Raw genomic sequence first — 14464 nt, forward strand, 5'->3', positions numbered from 1 at the left:
GTAAAGTGATTCTAAGAGGAATGATGCACAGACTTTCAAGAACTTTCTTGCTCTGTAACATACTACTATTGAGGGCATATGACCTCAAATTGTCCTACCAGTGTACCGTCTTCAAGTTGCCCATGAGGCAGTGCAGGGAGTGATTACTTGCTGGAGAATTGGTATTAAAATCGTCCTGATTATTAAAATCATCAGGAAAAATGTAAGTGGCAAGAAAAATTTAATCTTCCCCATGACAGAACAGTTGCAGTGGTTCTGAAGCAAACTAGTATAACGAGCTCACATCTGTAAGTGACACAAGCTGTTACCAATCAACAGAAATAACATTATATGAAGCTGGCAGTATGTGATTTTTATTTTTTATTTTTTTTACTTATGTCCCTCCCTAGTCAAATAGAGTTTAACATTTAACTTTTTGTAAAACGAGTATTTCTACTAGAGTTCACGGAAATCATTTTTCATGGTCAATCATTTTGGCAGATGACTGAAAGAGCACTTTGTCCAAGACCACCCTACTGAACTAGATCTCGGGTACTATGTTTCCTAGAAAACCCAGGAACAGAGAGGCTCAGCATTCAATCAGATTTGGAGAGGAAAGGACATCTAATGAAAATCCACTAACTCAAAATATCATTATAAGGAAGCCTTAGACATTAAAAGAAATGCTCTTTAAACAAAAAAAAAAAAAAAAAAAAAAAAAAAAGGCAACTTCAGCAAAAGAGTTACAGTCATATTTATAGTGCATTCAAAATAATTAACATGGTATCACATACCACATAATACATAATACTTTCAGCCAGTGTTTCGGACTACCTCCACACCAGAGCATAGTTCAAGAGGAGTGTTCTAATTAGACTCAATATAAAACACTTACTTTTTTATTGATATAATATGGATCCAGGTCCTCCAGGGGCTCAGACACCATTCCTGGAGGAATATCACCATAAATAAATGGCAGTGTCTTTCCTGCCTCCAGGTCATTTCTTGGCTTTGGGTAATTTTCTTCATGAGCACCATCATCTTTATGCTCATCTTTGTCACAGTGAGACGCTTCATCAGCAATACGTTTTTCAATAGCTGCAAGAGATTCTTTGGTGAAATAGAAGAAGCTGTCAGATCCTGGCGGTACCAGCATTGCCTGTGCCATCTTTTCATTCTGCAAACTTTAAATGCTTTTAGGCTCTTGTGCAAGAAGATCCTAGGGAAACGTGAAAAAAAGAAACAGAAAATAGAGGGCAACAGCAACAAAAATCCACAACTAAAAGCTTTTGGCATAGTCATCATCTGCCTCTTTTTTAATTCTAAAGCACTGTAGCAAGAAGTATTTTAATTCATTGACAGATACGTAATAGAAAATTAGCTACCAGTAACGACATGGCAAACAGATACAAGTTATGAGGTAAGGAAAAAAACGAAATGGGAAAAGAAAAATCAAATTTGCATGCAGTTTGTCAACTCAGGCTAATACAAGCCTCACAATAAGAAAAAAAGAAAAACATTCTCGCTTACCCGAGTCTAAACATTAAAACACATTTTATTGTGAAAAAGAAATGTGTTAACACAGCTATGTACTACAGTCAATGGTTACAGATTTTAACATATGGATTTATACACCAAGTTGGCAGAGTACCTTAAAAAAATCTTGCAAGTTATGTTACAAAAGTAGAAAGAAAAAACATGCCTTTTCTATTACTCCTAATTTCTGATGGCAACACTACTCCATCTGGTGGTCTATACTATGCTTGCTAAACTAATGTTTATATTATACTATTAGACAGGTACTATATAAACAGGTTCTATAGTTAAAGCCATGCACAGAAAGTAAGCAACTGGGCTGAAGTTTAGTCTCTCCCTTTTTGGGTTTCCTGACTTGCATCTTCCTGATTTTTAATGGTAATTTTGGTTGTGCTATGCTCCATAATTAAGGAAGTTATGAGGGATGAAGGGTTTTAGCTTTATATAAAAACCGCAACATATTCTCTTCAAAGTTACAGTACTCTGAGACCAGATATACTTTCAAATGATGTAAAAATAATAAATTTATTAAATTACAACAAACAATAATAGATCACTTCTTTTAAGGTTTCTATTTTCTACAGTGATAGCACAGTTAACACTCAAGGGCACAATATCTTCAGAATAAACCAATTTCATGAACAGAGACAGAATGGAATCCAGACCTGCTTGTTGACACTGGTGAGTGTTTCAGCCTTTGTCAACACAACCTTGTAGTGGATTAACCTTGACTGGCTTCCAGAGTCCCAGTCGGCTGCTCTCTCACTCCCACTCCTCAAAAGAAAGTGGGATGGTGGAGAATGAAGTGGAAAAGCATGTGTTGAGATAAAGACAGACACCAATTACTGTCATGGGGGAAACAGACTCAACTTGGGGAAAAATATTTTATTACCAATTAAAATAGATTTGGATGGTGAGAAACAAAGACAAAACCTAAAAGAACCTTCCCTCTGCTTGTCTCTTTTTCCAGGCTCAACTTCATTCCTTCATTCTCAACTCCTATACCTCCTCCGTCCCCACATGCACTGGGAGGATGTGGGCTGGGGTCAGACCACTGCAGGGCCTCTCGGCCACTCTCCCACTTCCTCCTATTCTTGCCCTGCATGGGTCCTTCCCACAGGCTGCAGGGATCAGTTTAAGAATGCTTCGATGTGGGCTCTCCACATGCAACAGTTCCATCAAGGAATATCGACCTGCTCCGGCATGGTGTCCTCCACAGGCCGCAGCGTGGATATCTGCTCCGGCATGCTCCTCCATGGGCTGCAGGGAATACCTGCTTCACCAAGGCCTGTCCCGCAGGCTTCTGGGGCATCTCTGCCACAGCACCTGGAGCCCTCCTGCCCCTTCTTCTTCATTGACCTTGCTGTTTACAGGGCTGTTTCTCACACTTTTTTTCCCCTCACACTCACATGTGGCATTTTGCCCTTTTTTTGGGTATGTCTTCCCACAGGCGCCACCATCTTGGCTGCTGGGCTCAGCTGTGGTGGGTTGGTTGGAGCCAGCTGGAATTGGCTGTGTCCAGCACGGGGCAGCCCCGGCCTGTACTCACAGAGGCCACCCATGCAGACCACCATGGCCAGATACCCAGTACAGAAATACTGTGAACACTGGTCAGGGTGCTGTGAGGCCTCATTCCCAAGAGGAAAAAACTCGAAGCAGATTTAGATGAGTTGCTCCATTTGCTATAGGCTTTTGTCACCAAAAATGTCACAGTCTGAGCTTGTTCTATCCAGGAGGTGAGAACTGGCTAGACATAACTTCTTTTCTGATCACAGTATGAACTCAATATAGTAGGGGTGTGCTGGGAAGGAAAAAAACGGATGACATACTTTTTCACAAAGTGTAACAGCTCTGAAGTCAATTAACATAGAACACAATGAATCCCAGAAATCTGCCTCTTCTATGCCAACTTTTAGGTAACTTTTAGGTCAACTTAACATTACATGAGGAAAATTTCTATTTTTTAACAATTTTCCAGCAGAAAATAAAATCTCATGGACATGCAACCTAACGTCACACAAGCCATCTCTTCCTCTAAATTAGCCAGTCAGGGGTATGCACAACTTTAATTCCCTGCTTTTTCAGCTGTGCTACAAGATCTTCTGAGTCCTGAGCAAATACACTTTACCACAATAAAAGACAAAAAAAAGGGGTCTTTGCACAGGCTAGTAAAGAGATGAGAAGTTTCCTACTAAATAGCTATAGCAATCAGACATTTTTCATGTCAGCCACACAGCATTTTTGGAAAACACAGAAATGTTTTTTTCTGGAACAGAAAGCCTAAGAATGCATTATTAAAAAATGAGTAATTTCATCTGTGCCATCTTAAAGAGATTCACCATTCTCAAATGAAAGGTTTGATTGATGTTAAGCCTTCTCCAGCAAAATCTTCTCAAATCCGTAGCACCAGTGACCCTGAAGATCTGCCTAGTCACAACCAGACTGAGAACCAGCTGTGTCTCAAGAGGTACTTTTCCTTCAGAAGCTGGATGACATCTGCGACTCTAAATACCCAGGGAACATGTACCAGCAAAAAGGAAGACAGAGATCTGTCTGACAAGGAAGGACACTGGGATCCTTTTCCATAAGCTTTGTTTTTACCTAAGACCTAAAGTAAGTAATACAAGTATTATTGGGTAACCTTAGGTCCCTTATTTAGCTTACAACTCTGTTTTTCAGAAATAAAATGTGTGTGTGTGTTATTATCCGCTTCTTTTTTTGTAAGCTGAAAATTCACAAGAATTTCCTTATTACGAGCAGCCACGTCTATTTAAATTGGTTTTTAAGTCAAGGAAAGTTCTTACTAGCAGGGGCTTTTTCCTAAACCAAGGTAGTAGCAGTATTAAGTTTAGTAGGTTTAGGTTAGTAGGTTTTTTCCCCACCAAAAAAAAAATTTCTATATGTTATATTAACCAATAGTGTATGTGTTGTAAGAGATTCTGAAGACTGCACTTAAATAAAATTTACCTTCTGTCATGAATGATGCAAACCAGTTTATACATATACAGTATATGTAATCAGTTTACACACACTCAGTTATCATCTAAAACGGTTATATGGTTGCACAAATTCTTTTAGAGTCTGAAGACAAGAGACCAAGATCTACAGCCATTAGAACAACTTCTACCTTAAAATCAAAAAAAAACAGTAGCTGTACACACAGGGTTGCCCTGTTACAGGCATGCTGCTCTTTATGAAGTAAATACAATACAGGTTTTTCAGCACAGCTACACACCACTGACCAGTCCACCATGCCTACAAACAATTAGGGGCATACTTGGCAGTCTAAGACACACTTACACAACTTTGTGGTTAGATGACTATCTTCAGAAACAAAACAGGCAGAAACAAACATGTCAACAAAAAGAGAGACGCTCTTAGACAGTAAGAGAGATATATACCATAATATTCAGTTAGTCTTCTGGAGGATGGTCTCATTTCTTGGAGAAAGACTTTACAAAACTTTATAAATAGTTTTCTAGTCAACATTATGAATGTAGTCTCAGAAGGTGATGAATAAGATGCCTGCAGAAACTACTTGTTATCAAAGATGTACTTGAAAAACATCACTAACTTATGTCGGTTTAAGCATTTAGGCTAAATTTACTCTTTAGAAGTTGATACTATGTAAAACTAAAAGTTCGTAACTGCTCATTTTACCAAATACCACTATGGCCTTATGGCAGTTTTTCTGAGTTGTCACAGATGTTATCAGAATGAAAACCAATCTTTCTGCCTGCATGTTCATATTCCACTGGTTTATTCAGCACGGCTTAAGTGGTACCCTTAGGGCTGAGATGAACTCCAGTACTTCTCTCTAGAGACACCATAGCCAATGACTACAGCACATCTCTGGGTGTTAACATAAAATAGCAAAAGGTTCTTTTCCAATACATCACAGGAATCTCTTCTATCCAATCACAATCCATGCTTGGAAAAAACCCCAAACATATTAAATACATCTTGAGTTACAGTTCAGTGACCATATTTTCTTGTCATTACTTTTTTTAAAGTACTGCAGATATATAAACTCTGTAACAGTGTGGAGCAAACTGATGCTACTTATATCATGGAAATCAGTTTATCCAAGAAAGATGAATGGATTGGTTTAATGACTTAAATGTTCTCTCTCTTTTTTCTGCAGTCTTGATGGTAGAGGTAATAACAAATCAAAACAGAAAAAAAAAAAGGAAGTGAATCCTCAAGAACTAAAACTGACACACTGCCCTCCTGAAAACCCCACAAAGGTTCTTCTGAAAGCTTACACACACACCCCCCACACCCCACCACACCCCCACCCCCCAAAAAAATCCACTAACAGTAAAAAAAAACCCAAAACACACAAAACCCAACACATAAAACCCCACTGTTCTCTCAGCTTACTATTAAGAAACAGGCTTCTCATCCAACATGGCTATATTGTGCATGTAAGCCTGAATGGACTCTCTCCATCAAGCAGGACAGAAAGAGCAAGTTATAAATGAAAAATTATATGCAACTGCTGCATACCACTGACAATCTAGTTGCACAACATTAGGCGGAAACTCCTGGGTACAGGAACGAGCCTATAAGAACATGATACTAGTGTAAAGATTAGATTAATATAGTCTTACAGAATATGGTTGAATAACCAAGAATAATTTTTAAATTATCTTTTAAAATATATTTTTAATATCAATATGAAGAAAAGCATCAGGGCCATATTTATGTCATTTTAGAAACAGTGTATCTCTTATACATTCGATGTGTAAACAGACTGCTGCTCCAATGCATTCTCCACCAAGTTGTATTAAATCTAGTCCTATATTATTTTACAGGTGGAAGTTTGAGGTTTTGAGCTTGAGTTCACTGGGCTAAAAAGCATGGATACATTGTTTATATTTTCTATAGGAATCTACAAAATCTTTACTTTAACATTTGCAAAAATAACGTGCCAGCTTAGACCCAGACCATAGAGCAACAGTCCCTCAGTACCGAGGAAATGTGTTTCTCACACATTCATAGTATATTTATCTTCCTATTTTTCAGTCAGAAACAATACATCTGCTCTTACTACACTACGTTCCATAACATAACTATTAATTTTTACAGTAATATTTTCAATGCTCTCTATATTAGAGTTCATTTCATAGTGCTATATGAATAACTTGAACAAAGTTTCCAGCATACTAAAGAAGCCAGGTGAAATTACTAAGTCTCAATAAACATGTAAGCCTCACATTTATGAATATTAATTAAAAATAAGAAGCTAATACCATGACAGTCAGGTGAAGATGTACAGTGAAATTCAATTAGGCAAATCATCAAATTTGATGAGTCATAAGCAAATCTACATATATTTTCTTTGCTATGGTCTTTTTTGTGCACATGTGTATATAAGAGAATATGGCCTTTTTCAGGGATATCGAATTTTACTATGTAAATTACAATTTACATTATTAACTACTATATTGTCATTATTCGGTGCTGCAGCCTTCAGACCATTACAATTTCTACAGAAAATAAGCTGATTTTATCCATGCTACTTCACTATTACTACTCTGATAGTTTGTAAAACAAGAAGCTGGCTATAATACAAATCCAGAAAAGTTCTCAGAAAAATCTAGAAATCATCTCCCCTAATCAGCAATTAAAAATCTAGTATTCTTCCTTCTCCTCTCAAATAATTTCCTGTGTAGATGCTAAAAGTACATACACAATTCATACACTTATAATGCTAAACATCAATAAGCACTCAAACATTTCTGAATTATTAATTGCTCTGAGACCAAATTAATTAGACCTATGGTATATTTCACCCCTGATACTTCTTGGCAAGAGACTGTGGCAATACAACAGCACTAAGTGGGACAACTCATTTTAAATAAAAGATTTTGCCACATCCTTCATTTATAAGTTGTTTCTTTCTCTATAGCTTGTCCAGGAAATAATTTTAAAGACTAAAACAAAAACCTATGAAAGACAGAACGAATTTCTGTTCAGTTCTAGGGATTCAACTTCTTATATGCAACCCACCTTTCATGACCTGTATCTTTTCTGAAGTTATTCCAAACCACCTATTTTCAATTCAATAACCTCTGATTTCAGTGTATGAATTTTCAGTAATACTCAAAGATATCTGAAAAAATAATAATATTGCAGGAAAGAAAAATGTTTAAAAAGTAGACCACACTACAGCTAATCTTAAAAAATAAAATTTCTCTAATATAAGTCCATTCTTAGAATCTGCTACCACTTAGGCAAGCAGATCTGCCTTTTCTCTTTATGTCAGAAAATATATTCACCAAGTGCAGATCCAGGAAATTCAGTCCTCACAACCACCCAATCCAATCACTGATGTATTGAACAGAAAATCTGGAATGGAGCCAACACATAGCAAATACAAAACTGTGAGAGTTTTTTATTGTTGACAACACAATGGAAACCAGTGAAAAAAACATGATTTACATTGTCAGAAATGACATGCACATATCTTTACTCTAGCAAGTAAGATATTTCTGTCTTTCACATAAGTGACTACTATAACATTTTTGCAGACCACAGAAATACTTAAAATTTCAAGACCCTGCTTCTAGTTAGGTCTGAATAAGTCATGTAGCCAAATCCCTAGATAATAATCCTAATTTAAAGCTTCCTCAAACTGTTAACTCCTTTTACAAGCTAAACATAGGTTTATATCGGATATGCTCCTACACAAAGCTATTTTTTGGTTCAGTAGCCTGTCAGCCACTGGTGCTTTCTACTTTCATGTATTTACAGTAAAAATTTTCATCTGGCAATACGAGTTCAGTGAACCTTTTCTTTGAGTCAAATAAATTATGCCAGTCACTTAAACTTATTTTTACATTTTTTGTGCTTATGTTACTTTGTGAGACAGTTTTGCCTTTGTAAATCCTGGTGTTAGGTCTTGCACGGTTTCATTATCAATGTGTTGGGGTTTTTTTCTCCTCAGTTCTCCAGATGCCTCCTTCAATTTGCTGCTGTACTTATGCGTCATTAAATCAGTTTATGGCAAAATAGGACTTCATGTAGTTTCCAATACAAAACACTAATAATGTGTGCTAGGTTACTCTTGCTCCAAAACACTTCTCTTATGACACTAAAGATGATGACATCAAGTTAATTACATTATGATCCGTATAAGTTTGGATAATTTTTCTATATAAATTCACAGAAAAGATAACCGTCAAAACTTTTAAATACTATTTCTGTCAGTGGATTTAAATAAGCATGCATCTAACTCCTTGTTTCGATGCTTAAAAGATAAATAGAAAAATTGTATATTTCCATGGATTCCACATAATAGCATACTGTAGCTGCTTAGATATTAAGCTATGAAACAGTACCCTCTATATGTATTTAAAATTAATCATGGTACTTCAGTGTTTAGTTTCCTTGTGTTCATTGGCTGAAAGAGTATGAAGAAAGGGTAGCCATCATACAGGATAAATTTATTTTCTTCATTCAAATTTAAAGGAAGGAACAAAAATGTTTTTAAAATATTTTTCAGAACTACTTAGTCTGGCTTCATTTACAGAATGAGACCTCAAAGGTACAAGAAAAACAAGAATGGCAATAACAACATTGCAAATTACTTTTCAGAGTTAAATTTCTCTTACACTACATATTTGCTGCAGTGATTCCAAGAAGTCAATAAATAACACTTTCAGAAAAGAAGAAAGTACTACAGTACGTCTAGATTAAATTTTCAGAAGCTCTCTGGCTCAAATTTCACCTTCACTGAATAAATGCCAGCTGAAAAAGAAAAGCACACATACTTGAAATGAAATTGTGAAGAAAAGAATTGCCACAATAGGCAGAAGTCTTGCTTTAAAATGTTTTGCTACATAAATCCAGAGATTTAGAAAATTCTTACAGATTGTAGTCATGGCATTATGACCAGCATATGTGCCCATTTCAGATTTTCTTAGACAGTACAATTTTTAAAATGAGTAAAAAAATCCCAAAACTTTTTGCTTGAAAAGAGTATTTTTTCAGGAATAATCTTTTCTCGTGTGAAGCGGAAAGTCATAAATAAGTTTTTTGTTTGTTTGTTTTCAAATAAGATCCTGACAAAGTTGTGCTGTCCTTAGAAGGATTCTGATCCACAGAATAAGAGCTTAATATTCACATACATGTACAAAGAAATCCTGAAACTGCACTATTAGAAACTGGAAAAACATTTATGTCAAGTTCACAAGTTAATTTATTACCTGTCAAGTACAACAAACTTAAGACTCAGAATGTGGTCCATGTTCTTAAGTCAAGAATTCTTATTTGATTTAGCATATATATGAAAACCAAAACTTTTAACATAATATCTCAAAGTGATTATGCAGATCCTGATTGCATAATGGACCATTTATTTGAAGGTGCTCAGCCACTCTGTTTTCTTGCACAGCAGAAGCAGCATAATTGTATACACCATTATGTTACATGACTAATGTTAAATTACTTTTATCCAAAGCCACTCTCAACTTCCATTAACATATGAAGGACATTAAAAAAAACCCTCAATTATGTTTAGAGTCGTTAAGGTCTCCCAAACAGTCTTTGTTATCAAGAGCAAACATTCACAAAGAAACTACATTTGGAAATTATAAGCTTGGAGACAATAAGCAACATTTCTTTTCTGAATTAATGGGACAATAATAACTTTCACAAGAAGTGAATTTGCACTGTATTATAGTTGCATATAAAACCAGAATAATATATTTTAACATATTAAGTGCTGTTCTTGGAGAAGGACATGTTAATTGAAAAGCAGAGGCATTTTTCCATGCATAAAATGCAAACTTCCTGCAAAATAAAACTGAATGGAGACAAGATGCATAACATTTGACCTAACACCTACATTCCGTTTGTGAGAAGCCTCATTGCAAAACCACAGCCATGACACTTCTCTGTAGTAAATATATTGATGTTGAGTTCAAAATCCAAGATAATTTTAAGCTTGTGTGTAATCACAAAGTGTTCTCAGAGATCGTCTTCACTTATCTTTTGCAAAATGAATAACAAAGGGGAAAAAAAACCAAACCCACAGCTAATCCTATGTGCAACACTATGTTATAGGAAAAAGTTTCAATTAAATCTCCCAAAACTCAGGGCTGTGAATAAAGGTGATGGACTAAAAACATTCTGTTTAAGACTGAAACATTAATGGATAAGTCAGAGGCTCTTCCCAAAAACTGTCTGAAAAAAGCTGAGCACCAGAGATGGGTAGGCATCAATCTCAGAGTAATTTACCACCTTTAACAAAGACACACAGAGAAGGCCAGTGTTATACTGCAACCAAAGACAACCAGTCAATCAAGCCAAAGAAGTTCTGAAATATCTCCACTTCACTGAGAGCTTTAATTCTGGGGAAGTGTATCTACAAACAGTGGCAATCAGATTATTTTAAACAGTTTAAACAAAAGGAGCGTGCCGTGCATTTCTTCTTGCATATGGAAATTTCTTTACGTTTCTACAGGTGAGAATTTCCTGGTCTCATAGCAAAAAGCAGCAGTATCCGAGATAACAAATCTAATGATCTCCGCATCCAAACAATTATTATTGCACAAGAGGTTTATGAATTCCTACTTAAGGATATTATTTCCCTGAAACAGGTCACTTATTTAAATCATCCATATTCTGCTTTCCTTCAGGAGACAAACATAGAATTTCTTGTCTCCAGCAGCTGGAACTTCATATCCATATAATGCAAGCAAGCAAACAATTAATTACCTTTCTAAACAAATATATGATCTACCTGAAATTTTAAATTATTTGAACTTCTAAATGAGTCTCCTCTGAGAGAGAACTCAACATTAAGTAAATTTAGGAGGAGGAGTTAGGCCATACTGCACACCATTTCTGCATATGTTGCAACAAATGAAAGGAGGTGAGCCTATCTCACTGACTTGCATTCACCCCTCAAACAAAAGGACATTTCAAGGTAATCCATATGATACGCTAAGTCTAACTAAAGTCTGGCAAGACCATTACATCAAACATAGTATGAGTTTTCAATAACCTATTTGTTAAGTATTTTTTTTCCTTTGTCATACAGTGGTACTGCTAATGGCCATGTCCTTCTATGATCAAATATATTTTTCCATTAATCATCAAAAATTTATTGGGGCCCACAGAGCTGACTGAAACAACAATATGGCTTTTCTTGGCTTTCTTTAGAAGAGACACACGTTCCTCACACTGTTAGCAATATATTATCATCATACCAATATCTGTCCATAAACCCGGAAGACAATCTAGATTTACTGATTGGTTGTTCTTACCAATCATTAGATAGCAAGACACTACACAGGAAGAGTTGGAATAGAAGCAAAATGTCTCAGTTAAATTGCTTATTGAGGGTGCTTTTTGAGAAAGAATTCTTGAAGACATATGGCTGATCCTCTGCACTGGCACCTGGGAGAAGCCCCATGATGGATAGAACTGCTGTCAGTAGTTACTAGGATACACCAAGATAAACCTCTGGTTATTTGAAGGCAACTCACTGGATTTTGTGTAATTTATCATTTTTTAGGAAACGGAATAATTCTTGGAATCAGTCACAGCTACAAAAGACACAAAACATTTACTAGAGAAATAACTTATACCCAGCTTTTGATATCAAAATTAGACAACCCAACAACAATTTCAGATTCAGTTCTCTGTCTCAAAAATAAATATATAATCCTTCCTTTAAAGATATTTTCACTGCAAGTTGAAGGATTTAGAGCTGGGAGGAAGAATTTCTTTCGCCTTTTCATAGCTAGGTGCTGGAATTTTCACAGTGAATCCATTGCTAAGCCATTAAAACGCATCCTCTCGAAGTTCATTTACTATCCAGAGACACTGCCTCAGCAGCAAAGAACTGTTCCACAATTTTCAGACCTCATAATTTAGTATTAATGAATTATTAATACAGTAATAAATGACATGCATGCAATATTACAAAGTACATAAGCACTGTGCACAACAAAGAAACTGCACACATCCACATACATGGGGTTTTTCATTAGTTTGGCTCTTATAAGCATGAAATCAAAAAGTCATCTGTTGAGCCACATACATCAGAATGCCTGATGTAGATTACTCAAAGCTTGTACATGATACTCGGATATTGCAGAAACATCTCCAAGTGATTTATTCCAACTCATGGAGGTGTAGCACTTGATGTAATTTTTTTAGTCTTTAGACTGTTACATGATTCAGTTTTGCTACCATCATTCCAGAAACTTTGCTGTAAAATTGATTTAAAAATAAAATTATCTTGAATTTCTTACCTTTATCAGATTAAAGTCAATATACTGGGATCCTTCTGACTGTACCAACACAGTCTTTACATCAAAGAAATTTTCATTAATGCAGAATGTATTATTGTGAATTACGACCAATTTCATGAAAGTTAGAAGAAAACATTGGATCTGGGTATGCCCACACAGGGAACATGTATGCCCACACAGGGAATATGTATGCCCACACAGGGAATATGTATGCCATGTTTGAAGAAGAAAATGTAGTTTATTTCAACTACAGCTAGAGGGAAAAAAAAAAAAAAAGTCAACTTCTGATAAGATTTTTAGTGTTATATTTATTATCAGTTATGTGAAATAAGATTACTGAAATCAAAGGAAAAAAAAATAATTTCCAAGGCACCTTTGGAGTGCCAGCTTTGGGAAGCACCCAGCCAGCTCAAAACAAGGCTAAGGTTACCTACCTTATATTGCCTGCAGTAAGAATTCAGTAGGTTCAAGGGGTCTGTTCCAGGTTGCTTCCCCATGTCCTGCCACTGGGACTCTCTAGGATCTCCCAAGGTCCCTTAGTAAATCCTCCACTCAGCATATTCCACCCTGCTCCTCATGCAAGCCCAGGCTTCTTTTACCAGCACTCTATTGGTCCTCAGCATCATATGCTCCTCCAGCTTTTTGGTTTGTATTCTACCAGGTACAGCTCGGAAATACCTACTGCAGTTTTTTTGCTGGTCTGTAATCAAATTCTCCTTTCTGTTTCTCTGCTTAAGTATTGGGCCATGGCTAGCACAACTGCAAAGCAACAGCAATAAATGATGTCAAACTAGCACAGTTCCCAAAAAACTGCAACTGAAAACTTCCCTCCTGAACAACGAAAATTAATCAGGAACTGAAAGAGAATGAGTTCTTTAAGCTACACAAAATCAAGGTTTAAAAAACAGAAGACTTCATTTTATATTAGGAAAGTCCTCTTTAATATTTTTTTTTAAAAAAAGCAGAGAAAAGGTAACAAAAACTAACAAGATACAAGCTAATAACATACTGCAGAACCCAAACCTATGTTTCACTGGATCCGAAACAGTAAAAAATAAATGTACACATACTCTGTTTCTTATCTATCAGAAAGCTCAAAATATTATTGTTTCCTTTAGGCCATAGCAGTAAAGCATGTCTACATATAACACAAAATACATTTTTCCATTAAAACTGCTAAAATTCTGAAGAAATATTTATTTGCTGTTATGAATAACATTGTTATGACATAATAAACGCGATGAGATTTTTATTAGGCGATTCTAATGACTATTTTAAAAATCAGTAATTTTGTTGCACTTTGACCATTTTGCAGAACTCATCATTTACTACATGAAAAAAATCAGAGAGCATCACAGACAAATCGTTTGAAAAATTTTAGAAAGCAAATGTGCTTTGTTAGTGCTTTATAGTCTGCAGACACAACTGTGTCAGGTTTTCTCCCTCAGATGTTGGAAAAGAATATGATTTTTTTTTTTCTTGCAAATAAGATAATACAGGAGAGGATGAGGGGGAGAAGAAAGCAACTACCTCCCTCCCAAGTAAATATACAGAAGGTAAAAACTGACTACAGAATGCAAAAGACATAAAGCAAAGAGTACAGTGAGATCTCTTTCAGTTCTTCATTCTGGCCAGACAGGCACTCTATACCTCACTTAATGGGCTCATTAGTGTAATCT

At 35.9% G+C, this 14464-nt stretch overlaps 1 protein-coding gene across 1 annotated transcript in view; it reads right to left on the reverse strand.

The window, feature by feature from the left end:
- The window catches only part of LOC141962302 (sodium channel protein type 2 subunit alpha-like), a 76492-nt gene that overhangs the window by 48316 nt on the left and 13712 nt on the right, over positions 1-14464 (reverse strand). Inside the window, exon 2 of the mRNA XM_074910268.1 lies at positions 875-1198. Coding sequence (XP_074766369.1) covers positions 875-1147 — 273 coding nt within the window. The 5' untranslated portion in view covers positions 1148-1198. The remainder of the gene's footprint in view (positions 1-874; positions 1199-14464) is intronic.

Source organism: Athene noctua, chromosome 7, assembly GCF_965140245.1.
Source record: "Athene noctua chromosome 7, bAthNoc1.hap1.1, whole genome shotgun sequence".
Taxonomy (NCBI): Eukaryota; Metazoa; Chordata; class Aves; order Strigiformes; family Strigidae; genus Athene; species Athene noctua.